Source organism: Gracilinanus agilis, chromosome 3 (genome assembly GCF_016433145.1).
Source record: "Gracilinanus agilis isolate LMUSP501 chromosome 3, AgileGrace, whole genome shotgun sequence".
NCBI classification, from domain to species: domain Eukaryota; kingdom Metazoa; phylum Chordata; class Mammalia; order Didelphimorphia; family Didelphidae; genus Gracilinanus; species Gracilinanus agilis.
Genome location: NC_058132.1, coordinates 130706609 through 130733002, shown reverse-complemented (window position 1 = coordinate 130733002; position 26394 = coordinate 130706609). Strand labels below are relative to the sequence as shown.

The 26394-nt window shown below is 34.8% G+C and overlaps 1 protein-coding gene across 1 annotated transcript in view; it reads left to right on the top strand.

The window, feature by feature from the left end:
* Positions 1-26394, top strand: part of NBEA (neurobeachin) — an 800789-nt gene that overhangs the window by 427267 nt on the left and 347128 nt on the right. The window contains exons 35-36 of the mRNA XM_044668958.1: positions 405-466; positions 23601-23665. Of these exons, the coding sequence (XP_044524893.1) occupies positions 405-466; positions 23601-23665 (127 nt within the window). The remainder of the gene's footprint in view (positions 1-404; positions 467-23600; positions 23666-26394) is intronic.

Here is a 26394-nt window from a genome sequence, read left to right as displayed (position 1 = left end):
TCTATTGGAAAGAACATTTTGATACTCATTTTAGATCTAAGTGATAAGAAATCTTTTGCCTAGAAAATAGACCTGTAAATTTTTTTCACTAAAATTAAATGAATTTTTGTAAGTAATAAATTTTCATAGTTTCATGAGAAATGTTGAAATGTTGAAAAATAACCCATCATGAATTGGGTTATATGAATTTTTCCCTATCTTTCATTATCCTGTTGAATATTTTTAACTGAAGTCTTTGAAACATTTAACTAGTCATTGAATTCCTTGTTTATATGTAAGGATATATAGAGTTTTATGTTTTTTATGTGTCAACACTTTCTTTTTTGAAAACTTAGTTTTATCTAAAAATTACAACTTTAGACAATCTAATCATGGTGTTTCCTTTCGATGTTTGTTAATTGCAGGCCTTGTGTGTATGAAGTCCAGCACATCTGTGGTTGAACTTGTTATGTTGCTTTGTTCCCAGGTAAGCCTTCTTATTTTAATAATTATATGACTTAATTAAATTATTTCATGTTCTGTTCATGAGAATATAGCATGTTCATTGATTTTTTCTATTTCATATGCTTAATATGTAATGTTTACTTCTTTCTCTGAGGAAATATATATACATGTATATGTAAGAGAGAGAGAGAAAGACAGAGGGGTATTTGCAATCATTCTATCACTGAAAAAAGTACTTCTGTTCTTGATAGAAGATTTCATATGCAAATACTTTTGTAAAATATTTCTGTTTTTATATTCAGTATAAAAAGAATATATTTCCCAGAATTTTTTGTTGAGTTTTGCTAGTCCTAGTTTAGTAATGTGGACAGTTTAGTGGTGATAGAAACCTTCACCTTTATTATAAATGTCTTGTTATTAAAAAGTATAATATATGCTTTCAGCCAATTTTTTAAAATGGTGTATGTTTCCATTAATAAATAGTCTAATAAATAAAACTTGAATCTTTCCCATTTATATTTAAAATAACTTCCACTGTAGGCTTTTAATAATGATTTCAGTTATAAAAATAAGTGAAATCTTTGCCTCTTTAAGAGCATTGTGACTTTTTCTCATATTTGTTAATAACCAGAATTAAATTAGAATTAGAACCATTAAATATTATAATAAATGCTTGTCTCACTTATTTTTTACAGTTGATAGTTACCTTATCAAGATTTTTTATTTATTGTTGATTTTACTAATAACTAGTTAGGCCTTTTGCTATCTTATTTTACAAATTCTTCAATGACATAATATCACATAGAAACTAAAATTTCAGATAGCAGTAGAATTGTGAAAACATGCATATTCAAAATATTGTATGACTTCCAAAAATGATTAAATTATCCATGTAGTCTATAAAAAGCTATATACATTTAAATGTTTGTGGCAAAATCCCTCATTTAATTCTGTAGCTAACCCCCCCCCAAAGAATAAAAGTATGAATTTAGTTAATCTTTTTACACTTACCTATTGGGTTCTATTTCTGGGATTTCATTTCTTCAAGCCCATATCCATAAGGAAATGATTAGGTCCAGTTTTCGCGCGCGCCGTGTGTGTGTGTGTGTGTGTGTGTGTGTGTGTGTGTGTGTGTGTGTGTGTGTGTGTTTTCATCCTGTTACCCAGAATGATTATTAGTTCAGGAAAAGCTTAAAAAAAAACAGAAAACACATCATGGGTGGGAATCCTCGATGGAGTTTAAATTTCAAACTATCTCCTGCAGGGTTCTTGAAAAATTTGTTACCTAATAGTTAAGTCCTAGGTTCAAGAGAAATTCCAACAAATCATTTGTAAACCTTAAGTTTCATGTTGTGCTACATCTTTTAAACAGCTTTTGAAGATTTTCAGAAATGGAATAATTTACAGGGACTTCTTCCTTAGCCTTGGGTTTCTCTGCAGTTCAGAAGAATATAGAGGAATGTAGCATTAGGATCTAGTGTCTTTGATGGCCTCATCATCTAATCATAGGTTTAACATTACTCATTTGCTGGCTCCATGAATTCCTGCCATTAAGGGCCCTAGAGATGAAATTTTGCCTCAGATATTGATTGAAAGGAAGAGTGAGAAATTTAAGCTTCCTTTGCAGTGCTCTTTCTTTAAAGATTTCAGGGAAGCAGAGTTATAAATGAAACTGCTAATTTTGATGTTTATGGTGAATATTATGGTTTCATTTTACAAACACACACACAACACACACATATGTATATATGTATTCATGTGTCTGTACTTCCTTAGTTCTATGTAACCAGGGGGGAGAATGCATGTTTACTAAAGACAATTATTTGATCTGGTTTGGAAAAGCTAAAACACATCATTCCAAATGCTTTTTTTTTGTATGGTTTAGTACTATTTCCATATAATAGAACCATTTCCAATATAAATTATCATCCTATATTTTAATGCTAAGTAAATGCTAAGCTTTATTTAAATATTTAAAACATTTAATTGAAGAATAGAAAAAATAGAAAAGTCTGAATAATACCAGGAATGCCCTCAGATTCCTTTCAGATGATATGCCAGTTGCTGCTTTTTAAAAATGTTTAATTCTAAAGCTAATTACTATTTTTCACCCACAGCAGCAGCACCATAGCTAAACTAGGCCTTTGGCAAAGAAGAAAGAATTTATTTAATATTGAGTTTAGCGAAGCAGTGTTCTATGATGTTATAACATGATTCTATCTTCTTGAGATGAATGCATTGTTTCTGCCATATATCTATTCCCTCTAGGGCTAACCCATTACATGCTTTTATACTAAGCCAAGATTTATACCATACTACTACTAATGTAATTTTAAAGCTGGACTTTTCAGAGATGCATTAACATTTCACTTTCATAGTCAGCTTCTTTAAAAAGACACTATTAGCTACATATTATGAGAAATAGTTTTAACATTAAGAAAAATACTCCATGAGTAATCATCTTGAAGAGTTTATGCCATTTCATAACTGGTGATATATTTTCTATGATGTAATTAAATCCTTAGTTAAAATAGGTCTTCAAAGTGAATTACATTTTCTAGTTTAAATTTGAAATATATTTCTTTTTTTTAAATGGCAATATAATAGAAACCTTTCAAAAGGAAAATCTTATTTTCAAAGACTAGGTAACTAGCCATTAAAAAAGGAAGAGAAATGCATCTTTTATTTTCCTTTAATTTGCTATAGCAAATTAGATGCTGTTCTGCTTCTTATGTTGGAAATTCCATGTTAACAACTACAGATTAGCAAAGATGTCAGATTTTTTTTTCTTATCTGAGCTCCTGAATAAACTGACTGTTGCCAGCAGCTCCTCTAAAGTATGGTCTAAATTTACATGAAATATCACATTACAAACGTCTGAAGGTACATGTCATGGATAATTCAGTTCATATGGACAGCCTTTTAAACTCTGAAGGATATGCAATCAAATCAGTTTCCCAAAGGAATTTAAGGTCTCTGTGGAAAATATATTAAGCTTAAAGAAGGCTCCTGTGGGCATAGTGTGTCATTTAAATGAATTTGGGAGATGGGAAGAAGAAGGGGGTTATGTTTTAATCCTAAACTTGAAAGTTTTTGTTTGGTCTTATGGAGAAAATCTTGGCATTATTTCCATTTTGCAGATAAGAAAACTGAAGTTTAGAGAAGTTAAGTGACTTAGCAGCTGTGTAAGTGTAGACAAGTCCTTTAATCACTCTGCTATCATTTCTTTTTGTGTTAAATGGACATAAAAATTCCTTCAGTATGTACCTGGCAGGGTTGTTGGATCAGATGAGTTATCAGTACAGTGCTATTTAAATGGTAATATTGTCATGTCTTATTGTTACAAATAAAAACTTTTCTTAAGGCACAGGATTTAAGATATTAAAAATATTGTATATTTCTGCTACTTAGTTCCTTTTTCCTTCTCATTGTATATTGTATAGTGGTCCATTATCCCTCCTTATACTGTGGTACTTTTATTTCTGTAAATATCTAGTTCAAATTGCTGTAACTAACTCAGTGGGAGAGAAGAGAAATTGGATTGCTTCTCATCTTAGAAATAATGTTTTCAAGTAGAATAATTAAGATGTACAGTTGACAAGGTCAGTGTGTGATCAGTTAGTCTTTGTTTCACACAGTGCTCTTTAATATGTCACACTACTAATACTGTCTTTAATGGGAAAATTTTTAAATATGTATGTAATTTGGAGGAGGGGGCTAAAATTTGCTTTACCTTCTTTGTAGTGCATTTCCTTCTTTGATATGTAGCAGATTTGAATTTCACGTAAACTTTTTTAAAGTACTATAATAGTTTCTAATTATTTCCAGATTTTTTTAAGGAAGTTCTCCTTTAGAGGTGCTTTTAGAGAAACTGAGTGATATTATCCCATAGGATTCTTTAAGTTTTCATAAATAAAGCTTTAGCAGATGTCACTTGGATTTTTTTCCGTGCCATATATGTCAAAAAGAAAGGTTTTATGGTATGGGAAATGTTATATAAAACATAGCATGGCAGTATTTAAGTTTTTAGTTGTTTGAAAACATTGAAAATACAAATAAATAATTATATAACTATAAGTTCATTAAAACCTAAGTTACATGAAATGATGTAGCAATGGCCTTAAAGTATAGTAATTTTTTAAAAAAAACTGTGCATATAGGTTAATAAGTAATTATTTTGTGGTTTGCTTTTACTTTATTCTTTCCACAAATAATCTGCATCCTTAAGTGAAAAGGACTTATTTAACTGTCAACTTGATCAAGGCCATAACCCTTGATTTTTTTTCAAAAAGTTACTTAAAAAAGAACCACAATTGAAAAAAGAGCTATTTTCCCCCAACCCCAGCAAAGGTTATATCTTGAAAAATTATAATTTTGGAATTTTCCTCCATAGATAAATTATTTATTTTCAGGTGCAGGAAGAAAAGAAAATTATTTTTGAATTCAGGGAACAGTAACATGAGGCAGAGGAAAAGATAGTTATCTGTGCTAATTGCCCATTGTTCATGGATAGTTTTTGTGGCAAGAACTCTTGGTCATGAATTATCCTTTTTAACCTATCATATACACTAACACTAATATCAGTGGTATTCTTGAGAATCACATATAGTACCAGATTCCTGTCCTTTGATTTGATATTAAACAAATAACATGGCATTCTTTAAATCCTGCAATCCATAAAAGGAATTATAGCAGATTATATTCCATAAGCTTTAATAAGTTTCTATTATGTGCAAGTACTATCCTCTATTGTATTTTTCCCCAGCATCACGGAGGTATTTTGTAGTACAAGATATCTTGAGAAGATAAATTTCAGATTCCATTAAACAAGTGGTTTTTGAGAAACTACTACTTGCCTAGCAATGTTAAGGACGGAAGAAAATTTGTGGTGAAATTTTTGTCTTTGATGACTTTCTCTTGGACAGAAAATATGTAGAAATGAAATAAATTAGACATAAAAGAGAGAACAAAATAGCATATTTAAATGCTAAATTATAAATAATCATGTACCAAAAAGAATGGCACGTATAAGTCAAATAGACTATAAAGAAGGGACAAAATTAAGCTGGAGTTAAAGAAGGAGACAGGTTTTACACAGACCTTGAAAGAATTTGTATTTGTATTGGGATAAAACAATAGAGGAGAACACTGCAGACAGAGGAAACAACATAATTGTATTTAATTCAGCAACCATCTGTTAAGTAGTCAGTAAACTTATAGTAAGTGCCTACTATTTGCCAGGCAAAGGGCTAGGAATACAAAGAAAGATAAAAGAGATTATTTTTTTTTTTTGCCTTTAAGGTACTCACAACTTAATAGAAGATAACACATAAAAAGAAACCAAAAAACCTAATGGGGAAAGGGGTAGGAAGAGATGGGAATAAAGGATAATGATGAAGGTCCAAAGAAAGGAAGCCAGTCAAGAAATTATAAAATAGCTGCCCTGGAGACCCTTCTGTCAGAGGAGCTCTTCACTATGTACCCTCAATCCTCTCCAGTCAGAGGGAGGAAAGGGCTTCAGGGTAGGGGTAATGAATAGTTGTAAACTTTAGAGTTGATGTGATCTTGCAGGAGGAGGAGATTATGGTAAGGGCTTAGATGAAGTCCAAAGGTGTGGCCACTTGGAAAATTATGAGACAGATGTCTTGGGTGCCATTCTTAAATATATTAACTACGTTGTGCTGGTTGCTGAGGAAATAAAAGCAAAAATTAAATAGAATCTTGACTTAAGGAGCTTATAATCTTCTGGATCATACAACATGTACATAGCTGTGTGAATAAGATAATTTGAGAAAGACAGCGCTAAGAACTAGGGAAATAAAAGAAGATTTATCAAATTGGTTGGCATTATTTCACAGCATTCATTTAGTGATTTCCATTTATAGCCTCATAATTATGTAAATTGTTTTCCTTTTTCTACTTGCTTCACTTTATATCATACCATATTTCTTTGTATTCTTCATATTCATCATATATTAATGCCATAATTTTTCTAGCCACTGCCTAATCAATGAATATCCTCTTTTTTTTCCAGTTATCTTCCATTACACAGTGCTACTATACTTATTTGGTATATTCGGAACCTTTCTTTTTTATTATTGACCTCCTTAGGGTGAATTTGGAGTCAGAAAGAATTGGGCCTCAGACACTCAGTACCTGTGTGAATAGTCAAGTCGCTGAACCTTTCTCTGCCTCAGTTTCTCATTTTATAAATAGAAGAAAATATGCTTATTTATAAAATGAGGATAATAATAGCTGGGTTATTGTGAAGATAAAACAAGATAATGTTTGTAAAGCTTTTTGTGAATCTTAAAGCTCTATCTAAATTCTAACTCTACTAATACTCAGGAATTAAATTAACATCATGATATGATAATGAAGAGGCACTCAATATATAAAACATTTTTCACACCTTAAAGTGATATATAAATGCTTTAATGATGAGATCGTATTTAGGCATAGATGAAGACCAAAAGAGTGTAGCCAGGGGCTAGCTAAATCCTAATTAATGTTTTACCTATAGTTATGTCCAAAATATCTGTTGTTATCATCATAACACTATGTATTCATTTCTTTCAATGATGTTAACAATGGGGGTGGGAGAGAAACAAAATACTCCTCTCCCCTAACATTCTTTATGTCCTTTGAGCCTTACACAGGGTCTGGCACTAATAAGAAATTGAGTCACATATATGCGAGCGATCCACATTTTTGAAACATAAAATTAAAGAGGGATTCATTGTATACTTCTTGGCTGTGGAGGGCAGAATTAAGAGCAAAGGGTAGAATGTGTAAAGAGACAAATCTGGGTTTTTCATAAAGAAAATCTAACAAATAGACCTATCCAAAAGTACACTGGGCTTCCCTAAGAGTCTCCTTCACTATAGGTCTTTAAGCATGGCTGCATGACTTTGTAGAATATGTTATAGAATAGGGATGTCAGACATATGGCCACAGGACACAGAATAAGATTAAAATCAAATTTGGAGAAGCAGATGAGTGGCTTGGTGGATAGAGAACCAGGCCTGGAGACAGGAGGTCCTGGGTTCAACTTTGGCCTCAGACCATTCCTAGCTGTGTAACCTAGCTGGTCAAGTCACTTAACCCCAACTACCTAACCCTTACTACTTTTCTACCTTGTAGTCGTTATTTGGAATCAGTAAAATGGAAGGTAGGGTTTTTTTTAATGGAATTGGAAAAGATTTAACAAGACAGATAATTACCATTACAGATAATTACAATAAAACATAGATCTTGTTTATTTGTGTTTTTCTAAGTTAATATGCAACCTGCAGATATTTTTATGTACAGTTTAGTACAGTGATAGGCAAACTTTTTAAAGAGGAGGCCAAAGGAAAGGAAATGCTCATCTGTCAGTCTGTTTCTAAGGCAACTTTTTCGAAGTTTCATTGTATTGTATCCTACTCATTGTATTCATCAGATTAGGAATAATGTAGAACATTTCAGGGAGCCACATCTGGCCCACAGGCCATAGTTTGCCATCACTGGTTTAGTAGACCTGTTGTTTGAGGTGTGTTTTTTTTTTCCACCGAGTTGGACAGCACCCTTGTAGAGGATTCTTACTACATACCTTGTATATAGGTTTTCTATTTTTACGTAAATTGGGAATATTTCAATTGTTTGGTTATCCAATACAATATTGATTACCACTGTTATTATTTTTAATTAAGTCCTGGCCTTAGAGCCAGGAAGACTTTGTTTCAAGTCTAGTCTCTAACATACTTAGCTCTGTATCTCTGGTCAAGTAATATAACCTTTTTTGTCCCCCTCAAAATATATGTTGCAGAACAGTTTCTGAGCAGAATCATTTGAGGAAGTTTTCTCTGTAGGAGTTCCGGAACCTTCAGCAATGAAATCACAGACGTAGTTACCTTCTCTTATCCCTTTTAGAGAACTAATTGATTTCCTTAGATAATCTATATTCCTATTATTTATGTTCATGAAACATGCATAAGACAATGTCTTTCATGTGATATGGAACTATGAAATAAAATTCTTAAGCCTAGAACATTTTGTCTTATTTAATATCCTTGTCATAAAATTCCAGAGTAGGGACATTAACCTCAGAATTTGTTTTTGTTATCAGATATTGTTCTCCATAAAAATATTCTTAATTTCAAAATATAGGATATATGTAATTCATATTTTCTAGATGCCTGAGAAAAACTGGATTTCTTAGGATTTTAACTATAATTAGTTTATTGGATACAGGAGAGGAGGTACAAAATGTATATTCATTTAGATTACTAAAATGAGATGGTATATCACTTTTTTATATTGAGTATATGTATGTCCATGCTGGCATGTTTCAGTTTTTAAAATAAAGTGTTAGCCTGATATTTCTACAAGGTTATCTACCTCATTGTGAACAAAACAGAGATTTTATAGTCATCCTTCTGGAACATATTTGTCTTCAAAGTGTTTATTTTCAAAAGGATCTTTAATATGATATCCAGGTCCCTAGAAATCTTTTTTTTATTTTTTTTAAACCCTTAACTTCTGTGTATTGGCTCATAGGTGGAAGAGTGGTAAGGGTGGGCAATGGGAGTCAAGTGACTTTCCCAGGGTCACACAACTGGGAAGTGTCTGAGACCGGATTTGAACCTAAGACCTCCCATCTCTAGGCCTGACTCTCAATCCACTGAGCTACCCAGCTGCCCCCCCTAGAAATCTTAAGGAAATTTCATGCTTCCATGTAGAAGAGTTTAAACATTGTGTCAGATAGAGACTTTGGCATCTCTCCATAGACATTCAGTCTCAAAGTTAAGTATTTCCTCTAATGAAGATAATTTTATTTCCTCTAATGAAGATAATTTTTTAATGCTAGGAGTAATTTACACTTTTTTTGAATACTACTTCAATTTATCCTATCCTTTTTAATAAGCTTTAATGTCTCCCACCCCTTTGGAAGGAAGGATTTTAAAACTTTATTTTGAAACATATCTCTCAGTCAGTGGGGTTCAAACCAAGCATTTGTACATCAGCCTTCATTTCACCATCTGTTATGTTATATCTTATAACAGTTACTAGATCTTACTGAAATAAAAACTATATCCCTTTATTTCTTACTTTCCCTAAAAAAGTAAGATTTTTATATTAAGGGAAACTGACAATGTCATTGTAGGCACTGAGACTTGCTTCATTTTGTCTGTGTGACTGAGCCAGTCAGTGACCTTGGTTTCCTCATCTATAAAACAGAGAGAACCTAATAGGATTGTTGTGAGGACCAAATAAGAAACTATATATAAATCACTTTACAAACCATAAATCATTATGTTCATAATGTCTATTTTGGCTATTTAGTTTTTTAAAGCCTGAGTCATTATATTATATACATGGCAACCGTTATCATGTAAGTTCCAGAGTTAATCTTCTTGAAGAGAAATATGTGTATTATAATACAAATTTACTCAATTACTATATTACTCCATGATAGTATGTTAAGAACTTATAGAGGGGGCATCTGGGTCGCTCAGTGGATTGAGAGCCAGGCCTATAGATGGGAGGTCCTTGATTCAAATCTGACCTCAGACACTTCCTAGCTATGTGACCCTGGGCAAGTCACTTAACCCCCATTGCCTAGCCCTTACTACTCTTCTGTCTTAGAGCCAATACATAGTATTGACTCCAAGATGGGAAGGTAAGAGTTTAAAAAAACAAACTTATAGATAGATAGATAGATAGATAGATAGATAGATAGATAGATAGATGGATGGATGGATGGATGGATGGATGGATGGATGGATGGATGGATGGATGGATGGATGGATGGATGGATAGATAGATAGATAGATAGATAGATAGATAGATAGATAGATAGATAGATAGATGATAGATAGATACATAGATAGATAGATAGATACATAGATAGATAGATAGATAGATAGATAGAAAGAAAGAAAGAAAAATTATATAAATACCATAGTAACCTGAAAGAGTTCATCTTCTTCTCAGCTCTTCCTAAAGTGAAACATATAATAGGAAAAATAAACCTATTTTGTCTTAAGCTAGAATAAAAATTGAAAATGTCGATGAGAATTTCTATTCCCTAATTCTAGTTTTAATAGGCATTTTCCTTCTTTTTAAATGGCAGACATGGGTATTATTCTTTTGCCATCTTCAACCATTGGGCTTTGTATTGTCCTCCCTCCCCCACTCTTCTTATAAGGATAAGGTTCTAAAAATCCTTTTTAGCCGCAGGAAACAAAAGGAAATTTTGCTAGCTCTTCCTCTTTAGTTAAAACATAATTTTTCGTCCCTGTTTGTTTCTAACTTTGCAGTTCTGCCTCCTTACTCATTCTCCCAGTGTTTCCATGCCATATATACTTCTTCTAATATATAAAGTTCCTAGAGGCTTCAGTTTCAGGTGTTTATGAATATAAAATAAAATGGAATAGCTTTGCTATTTCTACTTTTGCCTTCAGATATTATTTTTAAAAGCTGAAAAAACACATTAAACTTGACACCTTGCCGGAGGATTAAAGCTACATTTATTTGATGAAGATTATCAGATCAGTATTTTTATAAAGAACTGCTGTGCAGGTGGAAAATTTGCCACACCTGAACTACATTAACAACATCCTCTTAAGTTACGTTCTCATTTGATGTACAGACATACAGTACATTTGTAGTACTGTGGGCACTTCCCTTAAGGGGAAAAGGCCTTCGTAGGAATCAGTCAGTGATTGTGGTTTCATAGGAGATGTTTGTGTAGATACTGAGGTAATACAGGCAGGAATTTGTATGGTAGGAGGATGAGGGTTTCTTGGGGCTGGGGTTATTAGTGGAGTCGGAGAAGGGATCAGGAGAAAGAGCAGGGGGTTAGCCAGCAGTTGCTCAATATGAGAGAGGAGGTTTTCCATTTGAGATATAGGAGGGGATCTTCCATTGCTATTTCAGTATCAATTTCTCTCAGTAGTTCAGGAATAGACTTGGAAAAATTAGATATATCTTGGATGGAATTATCTATTGCCATTGGACCATTTAAGGAGTGCTTAAAATTGACCAATTGAATTTGAATTTCAGCTTGCATTTTAGCTTGCATTTTTTGCATGATAAGTTTTTGTGCCTTAACATTTAAGAATTTGTAAAGAAAATCCCTTAGCAACATAAAGAGAAGGAAGAATTCTGAAAACTTAAAAGTTCCAATTGAATGAAAGGTTTTTTTAAAGTAGAAATCATTATGCTTGGTGTTGTATTTATGAAGGTCAGATTAAAGGAAAAGGAAAAGAAAAAGAAAATAGTTTTCAATTTCAAGAACTGCTGATCTTATTTTATATGATTTTATATAATTTTATTGTTGCTCTCCAGTGGTAGAAAAGCAGCTTCTTCAGTTCAGCAAGAGGCAAAACTGAATGCTTAATAATGGTCTTTAGTGGTGAAGAGGCAATGGGGTGGGGGGAGGGGAGAGGCAAAATCCAGGTGGGAGTATGGAGAATCTGGCTACAAAGGCAGAATTGATGAGGTTTTTAAGGCAAGGATTCTGGGCCGGTTTTAGGGGCAAGGACACCTCTTAGTTGGAGTGTAAAGAGGTTTTAGCTAAAAGGAAGTATAGGAAGCAAACTGGGGTGGGTGAAAAAGGACTTAGGAGGGAGGACCAGCACCCCCTGCAGGGGCCAGGAGCTAATCAATTGCCCAGAAAGGGAAAAAGGGATCCCCCTCCTCTGGGCTGGGAGTTTAAAGCTTACCAATAGCAGCAACAGCACCACCAGCAACAGAAAGAGTTAGCAGGAACAACCTCTGTGAGGGAGAGTCCCAGCTCCCTGGCTCTCCTGGTAGGCAAATGAGTCTGGGAAAGCTCTGAAGGTTTTCCTGGAGGAAAAAGGGAGAAGGGAGAGGAGAGAGGAAAAACCATGGCAGGAGAAGAAATTCTATCCCTTTGTGGTTGCCAAAAATTGTAGGAGTAAAAATGAATAAATAATATTAGTATTTTAAATATGTATTTAATATTATATATTACATAATATATGATAATGTAATAAATAATTTAATAATAAGCAAAAAGAGGAGGAAAAGAAATGGAAAAGGATTATTTCAGTAAAGTGAGCAAAGCAAAGAGAACCAAAAACTCACACCTGCAGCACTTTTCCAAAGCAAAGCACAAGCTCCCAAAAAAGAACCCAGCAGCGTGGGTCTCAGCCAAATTTATCTCCAAGCCCCTGTATATCAAATGATGATGTAACTTAAAGGGATGCTGGGAATGTAGCTCAGGTGTGGCAGATTTTCCACTTGCACACTGCCCAACATGCACACGCACATGCACATACGTCTCTACATCATTTACAGAAGTGTGAGAACTTCGTTTGGAACATGTATTAATGCTTTAACTGTTATGATACCATTTTAGAAATCTAGTACAAATAACTTTTATTGACTGAAGTATAAAAAAAATTTTATTCTGTGATTTCTCCAAAAGAAGAATAAAAAACATAATTATCGATAACTGACAGTTTAGTGCTTCCCTCAATACCTTAGCCTTCATATACATTTGTGATGGTTTGTGCAAATCCACCAAAATAACAGATAACAGAAAGCAACTTTTAAAGACATAGATTTTCTTACTTTATTACTACTTGTAAAAATCTTCGAAATCTCCTTCAAGTTTAGTGTACAAGATTGCTTCCTTTATACTTTGTTACATTTAGGATGTTATTATGGATACTCTCTTCATGGATTCAAATTAAGATACGTCGATAAGTTAGTCAGGAGTTTTCTTGAGTTTGTGTGTGGAATTTTTTAAAACATCATTTGGGGGTCATCTTTCTAGTAATGAGCCTCCACATTTAGATTGGTCTTGTAAAAAGAGTGGAAAAACTTCAGGTCATTTAGTTAGTCTATCGACTATCACAAGACAATACTTTTGTCTTCCAGCTTTAGGCATACAAATATAATTAATCTGTAAACTCTCAAATGGACAATATGCTAAAGGCCTACCACCCAAACCTTTCTTTCTGAAGGCACTTTGATTGAACTTTTGGCCGACTAGACAGCTATTACAAATCTTATTTGCGACAGTACTTATTTCAGGGGCAACCCATTGTCTCCTGATGGAATCCACAACAGCTCGTGTACCAAAATGACCTTTGGTGTGAATAGCTTGACACAAATAGGTATACAAATCTTTTGGTAACAATGGTCTTCCTGTATCAGTAATCCATATCCCATGTTCTTTCCTAGCTCCAAATTTATCCTTCCATTTCTGGATATCTGAGTCTACATAAACTTTCTCTAGATCATCAGAATCAATAGATGTTAAATTCATTACATAAACTGGAGCATTCTGGACTGCATACTTCGCAGTGATATCAACTCTGTGATTTCCTTTAGAGACAGAATCTCTACCACAAGTATGACTTCGACAATGAATTACTGCCAGCTATTTTGGATTTTGGATTGCTTCTAACAACTCAGTTATTATTCCTGCATGAGCTATTGGTCTTCCCGATGCAGTAATAAAACCTAGTTGCTTCCAGATCCTTCCTGTTGCATGGCAAACAGAAAATGCATATCAAGAGTCCGTGTAAATATTTACATCACTCAGGATCCCAGGGAATCAGGATGCAGGTCTGAGATCTCCCAGGGCCAGCAACCGTTTGTGCCAACCACTAATGGAGTCTCTCTCAGAGCACAAGCCCACTTCCTGCTCCTTCATTCCATCTTGGAATGCTCCAGCCCTTCCTGCTAGGTCCATATAAACTATTGCTACATAAATTGCTAAATAAATCTTCCTCACAACAGTCTTTGGGCAGAGGCACAAGAATCTCTTCTTTGACCTATATGAGAAGTTTGTTTCCAGATAACATATGGGAAGGAGAGAAATTATATTGAGGGATACACCTCATCCATTAGGCTGGTGGGAGGTAGGAAGGGCTCTGACATATAGTCACTTAATAAATGTTTACTGATTTATTTCTATTGTGGGTTGCATTCAAAGTGTGCACTTCAGGGGGCATCTGGGTAGCTCAATGGATTGAGAGCCAGGCCTAGAGATGGGAGGTCCTAGGTTCAAATCTGGCCTCAGACACTTCCCAGCTGTGTGACCATGGGCAAGTCACTTGACCCCCACTGCCTACCCTTACCACTCTTCTGCCTTGGAGCCAACAGAAGGTAAGGGTTTAAAAAAAAATGTGCACGTCACTAATATAGCTTTCAAGAACCCATGATCATCCCTACTTTATGTTTAGGACTTTTCTAGCCATTTAGGGATAGCAAAAGAGACAACCTACCTTTCTAGTCTTATTATATATGGCTCCTATTTTGGATCGTGGTCAGATGAGGAAGCGCTTACTGCCACATGGAATAGTTTGTATTTGACCTTTTAAATAATAGCAGACTGTTGCAGTTTAGTAAGTAGCAAATTTGAGGAAAATCATTCTGACAACTACATAGAGTGAATACTGAATGCGGTATGCACATTAATTCACCTCTCTGTGAAGAGTACAGATAAGAGGTGATGGAATGAGTATAAAGAATGGAACATATACAAGGAGAAGGGAGAAATGACAAGATCTCCCAAACCATATCCTGAGAACCTAAAAGAGGTGTCTTTCCCCAAGTCACACAAGTGGGATAAGTGGTAAAGCCAAGATTTGTATTCTAATCCTTTGAATGCAAGTTTGGCATACTGTCCATCCTGTCATGCTATTTTTCTTCAACATTTACTTTATACAAGATACTCTGCTAGACTTAGGAGTCTATATAGGTGGAGGAATTGTAGTCCCTGCCTTCATGTAGTTTATAGATCATACATCTTGATGCAATTGAAAGCTTGTTGCTTTTGAAGTCAGAAAAACCAAAATTTTCCCCTCATTTTAGGTGTTCAAGTGCAAGATGGATGACCATTTGTCTAATAAATTATAGTGAGGTTATTCCACTTGGGTATGGATTTAACTAAGTGGATGCCGGGGTCCTTGCCTACTCGGTTGTTTTTTGATTCTCTGGATTAAAATTTCTTGCTTCCTTGCTATCTTTTGACATTGAAGAAATTCTTTTCCTTCCCTTGGCTTCAGATTCCTATCAGGAAGGATTTGAGCTATTAATGTCTATGGGTTATTTGTCTTGTCAGATCTTTGTGAACAGAAACTAACTCCATTTTTATCACCTAAGTGCCCAGCAGAATAGACAGTTTAATACATTTTAGTGCATTAAATTGAAAATTTCTTTCCAGATTGCTCAAATATCTCCTCAATTTAATTTTCACTAACCTATACAAGTTATTAATCTCCCTAAGTCCCACCAATATTGAGTTTCACCATTTTATATATTTTATTTTGATAGATATAAGTAGCATAAATATAAAATAGTTCTAAGAAGGAATGATTAGTAATGGAGTGCGGGAGGTGGGGCAAAGTATGAGGAGGTTTTGTATATATAGCATATATATAGCATTTAAGCTGAGGTTTGGAACAAGACGAAGATTCTGAGATATTTAGAGTTGAAAAGAGAGTGTGTTTCAGGTATTTGGGTATAGCTCCCACTCGACCTATGTGAAGGTATGGATAAAGAAGGTGAAAATAATTCATTCAAGGAATAACAATTCAGGCCAATTGGATATTGAATATTTGAGAAGTAAAGTATAAAAGATAAGTTGTAACCAAATTGTAGATTTTACATTTTAGACTCAATGCTTTAAAATATACAAGAGGGAACCATTGAACATTTATTTTAGTAGAGGGACTATTATTCACATTTACTCTTTATTTTGTAGGTATTTTCAAAATAGATTAGAAATGGAACAATCTAGAAACTGAAAACAGGGAGCCTAATTAGAAAGTAATTGTAGTAGTATAATCAAGAGGTAATGAGAGTTCCCACTAAGACTGTGGCTACAAGAACAGAGAGTAAAGGAGAGAAATAAAAATATAAAAGTAGATTTGGAAAGAAATGACAACTGTTTATAAATCAGGGATTAGGAATGGGAAGAATCAAGGATGATTTTAAACCTAATGACTAGAAGAAGGTGGTATTACCTCCCAAAAAAAGGGAAATTTGAAGGAGAGATTAATTCATGGGAAGAAGTAATCTCATTTTCTACTTGTCTTCAAAGTGTCCATGGTTCCATCTTGTAAAAGATGTCCAGCAAGAAGTTAGTAGTGTGGAGAGGGAATTCAGTAGATATATTAGGGCTGGATATATAGATTTCAAAGTCATCTATGTGGAGATGATAATTGAACCCATGTAATGGTATAGAGATAAAGGAAGCTGGCAAAGTGCAAAGCTTTAGGAGATATACTCAGTAAAGGGGCAGAATGTAACATACCCAGTAAAAGAGATAAAGAAAGAATAAAGAGAAAGAGAAACAGAAGGCAGTAACTCAGTCAGTCAATCAGTAATCATCTATTAAATACCTATTATGTGCCAAGCACTGAGGATATAAAGGCAAGTGGCATTCCCTAGGCTTGAGGATCTCATAATATAATGAAGTGGACAACATGCAAATTACTATAAACAAACAAGCTCTGTACAGGATAAATAGGAAATAATAGATTGTAAACAGTAGAATTAAGGATTGGGAAAGGCTTACTATAGAAGGTAGGGTTTTAGCTGGGACTTGAGGAAAGCCTGGGAAGCCAAGAGATGGAGATAAAGAGGAGGACAGCCAGGAAAAAAATGCTAGAAGTCAGGCAATGGAGTGTCTTCTTCGAGGAACAGCAGGGGTGCCAGTGTCACTGGACCATAACCTTCTTAGGGAAGGGGAGATGTCATAAAGGAAGGCAGATTATGAAGATCTTTAAATACCAAACAGAGAATTTGAATTTTTAAAGATCCTGGAGTTGATGGGAGCCACTGGACTGTTTTGAGTATGGATATGACATAGTTGTGTCTACACTTCAGAAAAATCACTTTTAACAGTGTATTGGAGGAGCCTGGGAAGAGACTTGTAGCAAGTATGCCAACCAGCTGGCTATTGTAATAGTCCAAATGTGAAGAGATGAGGGTCTGTTCCCTACTGTACTGTAGGTGGCAGTATCAGAGAAGAGTAGGGGCCATATGAGAGAGATATAACAAAAGGAAAATCAGCAAGCCTTGGCAACAAATTATATAGGGAGAGTGAGAAAATGAAAAGTCAGGTATAATACCCAGTTTTCAATTCTAGGGACCTGAGAAAATGGTAGGTCCTTCAGCAGTAATAGGGAAACTCAGTTTTTAAAACTTCAGGTTGTGACATGAAATTTGAAATGCCTGATAGGCAGTTGGATGTGTTAGCTGAGGTCAGCAGAGAAGTTAGGGCTGGATAAGTGATTTTGAGATTCATCAGCAAAGTGAAGAAATAATTGAACCCATGGGAGCTGGTAAGCTAACTGAATGAAAAAGGATAGAGAGAGAAAGAAAGAAGGCCTAGGGCAGAACCCTGAGACACCCATATTTGGGGAACCTGACCTGGATGAAGATCCAACAAAGAAGACAGTCATATAAGTAGAAGGAGAATAAGAAATGAGTCCTGAAAACCTAGGGAGAAGAAAGTATCAAGAAAAGGATTGATCTATTGTGTCACAAGCTGCAAAGTGGTCAAGAATGATGAGGATTAAGAAAAGCCTATTGGTTTTGGAAAAGAAGAAATCATTGGTAACTTGTAGTGTTGATCAAATGATCTAGGTTAGAAGTCAGTATTGATTGAGTGGTTTATGTTAGAGGAGGGAGAGGAAAGGAAGTGCTGTTGTAGACAACCTTCCCAAATTAAGCCAGAAAAGAGATATAGGATGAGAGTTATCAGGGATGGAAAAAGCAAGCAAGGGTTTTTTTTGAGAATGAGCTAGATAGGAACTATAGGTAAAAGTGAAGCAACTAGTAGACAGAGGATGACTGAAGGTAAATCAGAATATGGAAGTAAGAGCTTTGCTAGAAAAACAGAGGTGGAATGAAATTATTTGGTCTTGTTGAGAAGTTGGCCTTGACTTGATGGGCCTCTTCATCATGTGAAATAGGAGTGAAGGACAACTTAGTGCAAAAGACCTCTAGTGATATGAGATCAAGAGGGAAGATTAGGACATAGTGGACAGTATCAGAATGTGCATCAGTGTTTGTGATTTAGTGGATTAGTGATTAGAAATTAGTGATTTAGTGATTAGTGGAATTATTGATAAGAAAAGGCCATCATACTTAGCAGATAAGGATCATTAGTGGGGGAGGTGTGTGTGAAGAACTGGTTGTTCCTTGCTTTGGCCATTAGAGAAAGGAGCTCCTCTCTTCTGTGACTGAACTATAACTTGAGTTTGAGAAGGAAACCTTAAACCCCATCTTTGGAGGTTCCTTTCTCACTAGAAGAAAAGACCTGAAAGATGATTCATTTATACTTCCTGCTTTGCCAATTTTGTCTGAAAGGAAGATTACATGAATACCCTGTTTGTTTGGGCTCTGAGGTGTTACCTCAGAGCCAGACTCAACTTTGAGTGAGCTCAGCCATCTTGGGGTCATTCTTAGCAATTTTGAAGACAACTCCTGATACAAATAATCAAACCAACAATTGAGGATCTATTCAGGTAGATCAGTTAGCTTTTGGTGGGAATATTAGCTAGTGACAGACAGCTCAGTATAATACCAAGTCCCGAAGAATCCATCTCAAGATGGGCGTAGGTTTGGGGGTAGAATATTAGTTTTTTTAGTGCTAGGGCAACCCTTTGTTTTGATCCTCATGTTCTACTTTTGATTTATAAATAAATATAGGATATTTTTCTATAAGATAGTCTCTAAGACTTTATGTGTGCTGGTCCAGTGAAGGAAGGCTCACTCTGCCTTCCCTTCACAAAAGGAAACTGGGGTACTCTTTAGACAGCAAACAGAGTATCCAAACGAATTCCCTACCTCAAATGTCATCATCCATCCACATTATTTTTTCAGTGAGCAGTTTTAGTGGGTTACATATGGCCAGAAGCAATGCTGCAGCAGGTTGAGAAGTGGGAAGTAAGGAAATTTGTTCATTAAAAAAAAGGGGAAATATATGAAGATGGTTTTAGGGAGCCAAGATTCAAGTGAAGGTTTTTAATGTTTGCTTTGTTTTTTAAAGATGTGAGAACTCTAACCATCTTTCTAGACAGCAGCAAATTGCCAATAGTTGTAAAACAATTTTAAATGAGGGGGAAAGAGAGAATGAATGACCAAAGGTACAAGCTTTTGATGATTTTTGCCAAGGGAGAAGGATAAGGGGTTAAAGGACTTAAAGGAAAGAAACAATGTATAGTTTAACTGATTAATCACATAAGGAGAAGTGTTAAGGGAGGCTGATGGTCCTCTAAAGACCAAACCAAGGGTTACAGTTTAGGAATGGAGGGGGATACTTGTGGTCTTGATTTGGTGACAGCAGACCTAAAAATAACGTAACAAAGGTGTATGCATTAGATGGTTATTTCAGTGATGTATAGTGAATATCCATAGTTTATTAAGCCTTTGACTTCTCAAACAACCCTTTCTCTGGACTTTTTTTGGTTATGTCAAATGGTTAATTAGAAACCAATACAATTTTACCAGTGGAAATTAAATAAGAAGTGTTATTCTCTCCTTTATTGCTGTTCCCTAAAGACCATGGAACCTTTCTATATGAACTGTAGCTATAACCTTCTATATAGATTGCATCCTGTATTTGAATATGAATTTCTGGAGAATAAGGACTCTATTTTCTGTTTCTATCTCTAGTATTTAGCCCAGTTTTTTGCCTGTATTAAGAGCTTAATAAATGCCCTTTCATTGATTTCTTCATTCATTCAACAAAGAATAAGTTTAGGAAGAACAAAGAAGTCATCAATAATTTATTAAGTGGGGGCAGCTGGGTGGCTCAGTGGAATGAGTCAGGCCTAGAGAAGGGAGGTCCTAGGTTCAAATGTGGCCTCAGACACTTCCTAGCTATGTGACCCTGGGCAAATCACTTAACCCCCATTGCCTAGCCCTTACCACTCTTCTGCCTTAAAGCCAATACACAGTATTGACCCCAAGACAGAAGGTAAGGGTTTAAGAAAAAAAGTATTTTTTAAGTGCCTACTATATGCCAGGAACTGATCTAAGCTTTGAAGATAAAAAGGAAGAAAAACAGCCATTCCTCTCAAGGACTTTACAGGATAAATTGGAAATAAACACAGAGGGAAGGTACTAAAAGGCCCTATAGGTCGGACCTTAACAGCTGGAGCAAGCCAGAGAAGCTAGAGTCAGAAAGGAATTTTAAAAGTTCTGGATCATAGAGCTAGAATAGTTATTGATGATACTAAGTTGAAAGATATGCCTGCCCCTATGGTGGTTGAATTAGATCAAAGATGGCCTTATAGCTCTCTTCAAATATTTCAAATCTCACAAATGAAAGAAAGGTGAGATATATTCCATTTGACTTCAGAGGACAGAAGTAAAAGCAATGGATGGAAATTCTAGAAAGAGATATTTTGTCAATATGTAAGAAAAATTTATAGAAGAGATTTTAAAGGCCACTGAATCCAATTCTGTCATTTTACAGAGAAGGAAACCATTGCTGAAAGTGTTTAAGTGATTTGCTTAATGTTACACAGCAATTAAATGTCTGAGAATTTGAACTGAGGGCTTCTTGATGCCAGGCCTAGTGCTCTATGCACATCACATGGATACTTCAGAAACAAATGTACTTACTACAAATATAAAATCATAGACTCTTAGAAATACTTGTAGGAGCCACTAAGACCAACTTACTACCTACTGTTTGAATCCCTTCCACAGTATCCTTGAGATGTGGTCATCTGGCTTCTACTTGAACATTGCTAGCAATGACTAATTTATTATAAGCAGCCTTAGATGATCCATTCCAATTTAGATAGCTGTAGTTCTGACAAAGTTCCTTATAATGTACAAAAATGGATATTCCCGTAATTTTTATCCATTAGTTCTAATTCTTCCAACTAGAGTACTACGGAAATAATCCGATATCTCCTTAGGCAGGTCTGCAAATATCTGAAGGCAACTAACTTATTCTACTTCAGAAGTCACCAGTGATCATTTAATTGCCAAATCTAATTACCTTTTGCCAGTCCTCTTTCTTGACTTGTCAGTAACATTTGATGCAGATGATCACTTTCTGGACACTTTTTTCTCTAGGTTTTCATGATGTTATATTGTCTTAGTACTCCTATCTCTCTCACTGCTTCTCAGTTTTCTTTGCAAGGCTTCTTTCTAGGTCATGCTCACTTAACATGGGTATCCTTCAAGGCTCTATCCTTGGTCTTCTCTATCCTTGGTCTTCTTTATATACTATCTCACTTGGTGATCACATAAACTTCCGTGAGTTCAGTTGCATTTATATATTCAGCCTTAATCTTTCTCTTAACTTACATTCTAGCATCACCCAACTTTCTTTTGAACATCCCAAACTAGATATCCCCTAGGCATCTCAAACTCATCGTTTCCAAAACAAAATTTAATATCTTACCATATTGCTAAAACTTAACCTCTTCTGAAATTCCATATTATTGTTAATGAAAACACCAGTCCCCTCAGTACCCCAGACCTGCAACCTCAGTTTCACATTCAGTTGCCAAGTTATTTCTGCTTTCACTAAATTTCTAAAATTCCTAAATTCCCTTTCTGTTCACTCACATAGTATCTACCACCCCAGTTGAGGCCCTCATCCTCTCACATCTGGACCACAGCAATAGACTTGTAGCTGATCTCCTTACTCAGAGTGTGTTCTCTCATCCAGTACATCCTCCACTCAGCTGCTAAAGTGATTTTTCCAAAATAATGACATACCTCTCCATCCTTCCATCCCCCCCACCTCCTTATTCAGAAAATTCCAGTTACCTTCAGAATTACGTATAGTAAATCTTCTGTTTCACATTTAAAGTGATTTTTCCAAAATAATGACATACCTCTCCATCCTTCCATCCCCCCCACCTCCTTATTCAGAAAATTCCTGTTACCTTCAGAATTACGTATAGTAAGTCTTCTGTTTCACATTTAAAGCCCTTAACAGCAGACCTCCTTCTATTTGAAACTCTTTCTAGTTGTGGGATCCTGGGTAAGTTATTTGACTTCTCTCAACCTTTTTCCTTATCTTCAAAATGAGGATAATAGTGGAATCAACCTCACAAACAAATGAGAAAACACTTTTCCAACCTTAAAGCATTATATGAATTCTACTTATTAGCTGTTAAAAACTAAAATGGTGGTGTTAGGATGCCATGTAATGGAAGATGATTTAAGAGGCCTCTTGCTTATGTCAAAAACTAAGCCATATGTTTCTAAGTAAATAGGACTTGTCCAGTGAAATCTTGACTGAATCCTTAAATCATTTTGGTTCCTTTGGTCATTTGTTGTTTCCTCCTTCTGTTGTAGCATTTAAATGCCTTGAGTGCAGGAACTTTTTTAATGTTTTGTTTTTATTTTTGTGCCCAGTGCTAGTAGTGTGCTCTGCAGATAGATAGTTCTTAATAAAAGTTTGTGAATTGAATTGAAATTTTCTCTTTAATTTAGCATCTGTTTATGAAATACCTACTATCACTGTCATGTTTTGTTCACTTTTTAAAAAATGAGTAAGATTATGTCAGGGATTTACATTCAGAGTAGCTTCTTGAGAATATCATAGAATCAGTACAGATTCAGCATAATCTGCTGATAAATGGTATTCATAGTGACCCAGAGGTACTCCCCAAATCGCATCATATCTTTTATATCATTAGAAAGGTAAAATTCTGTGGAGTATGGTTTTAATATTATATATTTCTCTGTTTTCAAAGGATTCAGTTATGTAACCATGTGGCAACTCTCAATCATCCAGACATCAGAATAATCAGAATATTTTATTTTCTAGCCATTCTAAATAGGAATTTACTATATATTTTGTTTTTTACATGAAGTGTAAAAAATGATCATTTGGATTGTTTCCTTGATTTAGGAGTGGGATTTTTACTGAGAGTCCACCTATGCCACAGTATTTATATATGTATATAAAACAATGTACCAAAACAGCTTCCTAATAGAAACACATATCTACATTTATGCATATATGTGTGTATCATAATCAAGTTTGAAATGATTTGAAATAAAATTATATGTGGAAGTTTAGAAAACCCACACAACCAACACATTTCTATTGTTCAAGGTCAGTTTAGCTAGGACAGTCAAATATATTCATACTATTAAATTACTACTGCTCCTTTAATCATGCTCTGGTTTTTTTTTCCATTTAGGAATGGCAAAATTCAATTCAGAAGAATGCAGGACTAGCTTTTATTGAGCTCATCAATGAAGGAAGGTAATTAATTTTTAAGTTTTTGGACAGGAAGTCATTTTATATTGTATTCCAGTGGGAGACTGTATCTTTTAACCATCTGCTTCAAAAAGACTCCAAAAGCACATTGTAAATTAAATAAGAGTTACCATAAAGGTTTCTGGCTAAGGTATATTTATTTTATTAAAATATAAAATGTAAGACTTATTTATTTACCCAAAACCCTTACATAAAGCAAAAGAACCAGAAAGATTTGTAAAGCTTATTTGAGATTTGAGCCACTATTTCAATGAGTAGCAACTTTTTTTACTCAGAAGATCAAGAGAATCCAATCTGTAAACCCATCTGCCACTCCATCTGTTTGGGGAGCATAGTGTTTACGGCATATTTCCTCATTCTTTTATAAGATCATATGAAATAATTTTATCTGAATGCTTCAGATTATTGTGTACTCAAATATGCAAAATATTAAATTACTATGATACCATAAAGTTGATCAACTAAAATAGAATACTTATTCTACAGTTGTGTTCATATTCTGGCTTCTGTCATTTTCTTTGCCCTTATTTTCCATTGCTTTATTTATAGTTGATTAGTAATGGACCTTCTTTGGCTTATTTGGCAACAGACACATCAAAACAGATGTACCTATCTCTTCGATGATATATATGGCTTCCATTTAGTCAGAGACTGATTTTATTTTTATAACACACTTTAAAAAAATTAAAATGACCATACCCCAAATTACTGAAAAAACTACCTTGCCGAAAAGTTATTTTCAATTTTTCTTCTCTTATTTATTATACTCTGAACTATTCCTTTTAAACTTATTATATTATTTAATAGGTTAAACAAGCTCCTGTATTCAGTGTAACAAGTGAAAAAGGTTTGGGGAAAGATAAATTCTCTTCGTACACTAACAGTAACTTTATATTGCTATTGAAATCTTAAATTATTTTTGGTTGGCAAATTATATAATTTATTAATTGTATTCATAGATTAATAACTGCAATCAAAGTTATACATGACATATTTTAGTTTTGAGCTAAGAATTCAGGCCCCTTGACTCATTTGACTATATTAATTCTTTTGACTTGAATAAGTAGGATACATTGCCCTCAGGGCTTTAGTTTCTTTTCCTGTTAAATGTGGAAGTAAGACTAGATCATCTCTAAGATTCTGTCCAGTTTATAGTTCCATGACTTTATAAGAGGCTTCTGTTCATCAATAACACTCTTTATAATTATAGAAATGAGTACCTACAGCTTTAAAAAAGTGAGATTTCACAGGCTTTCAAAACTGGTGTTATTTATTTGAAATCAGTACATTTCCTGATACCTATTGCTAAAAAGAAGAGGTGGCAAATCTATGTAAATAATGAAATGGGTTATTTTTTTAGATGTTGGAATGGTGGGACACAGGAAAAAGGAGAGGTATAGGAGTCTATGATTTGAATTGTTTCTTTGCAAAAACAAAAACTGGTTATGAGGACACACATCATAATAAATCTTGTGATTCTTTTGACCCTCTATAGTAAGCATATCTATAAAAAAAGGAGATAGAGAAAAAAAGGAGAAAAAGCCCTGAAAAACATGCATTGTCCTCAAACTGCTAAGCTATAGATTTCCTTAGAATCCCTGCAATATAATCTTTCCTTAACTTTCTGTTGTAGTTCAAGGCAGGAAGAGCATGGAAAACTGAAACCCATTGACAATATTATTTTACCCAGTAGTTTTTCCTCCCAATAGTGCTAACAAGTAACAGAAATTATTATCTTGACTTTGATTTTCAGTCTCTTTCCTGACCTTGGATTAAAGTGACAATAAGATGTTTTCAAACTTTTTACATATAATATTTGATTAAGTCTTCACAATTACCTTTTGATAGAATAGTTACTTTGGGTAATATTCCTATTTTACAAATAAAATTGACACTCTGGGGTGTTAAATTGTACATAGTAAAACTAATAGTGTTTGAAATAGGATCTAAAACTATGTCTCTTCTAAACTCTAGGCTTTGCTCTCTTCCCAATATCCTACCTCTAACTCCTTACTACAAATAGAAACCACTTCTATTGTCAAATCCCTGGTAGAGTTTCATCCTCCTCAGAATTCTCCCAATCATAAGAAAATCTCTATCATGAGTGTTATCAAAAAAATAAGTAAATAATTTGAGTAGGTCAAATGAAAGGCAAATTGGGTGTGAGGAAAGATAATGGGGTGTAGGAAGATTATAAGGTAATTTGGGGAGGAATGAAGGTATGGTTAGGTATATAGGAGATAGAGGAAATGGGATATGTAGAAGAGGGCAGCTCAAACAGGTTTATTCCCAGACGCTTGAGACAGAGGATCCAGGGAGGAAACCAAGGCCAGTAAGAAACATTTAGGTTTGACTGGAGGGTTTCTCTTGTTAGTTTCAAAGTCTCTCGAGGGAGGAGTCAAGAGGCCCCTCCCTGCTGGTCAAACTGAGGGCTGGAGGAAGTCTTGAAGGTGGGTACTTCCTGTCAAGATGGATGCCCCAGTTGTCTCAAGAAATAAAGGAAAATGATTCTTTCCTCTTGGCCCTTGTCTTAATTTTCAACACAATGACTCACCACAGGGTTTGAATAGGTAACAAGGGGATTTATTAATACCAGGGTCAGTCAGAAGGGGGAGGGGTTCAGGATTTTCTAATTGCTGCTAGGGAGAGGAGTGAGGGTGGGGGATGGGTCGCGGAGAGGTTTAGACAGACAGAGAGAATCCGGCTCTCCCAGT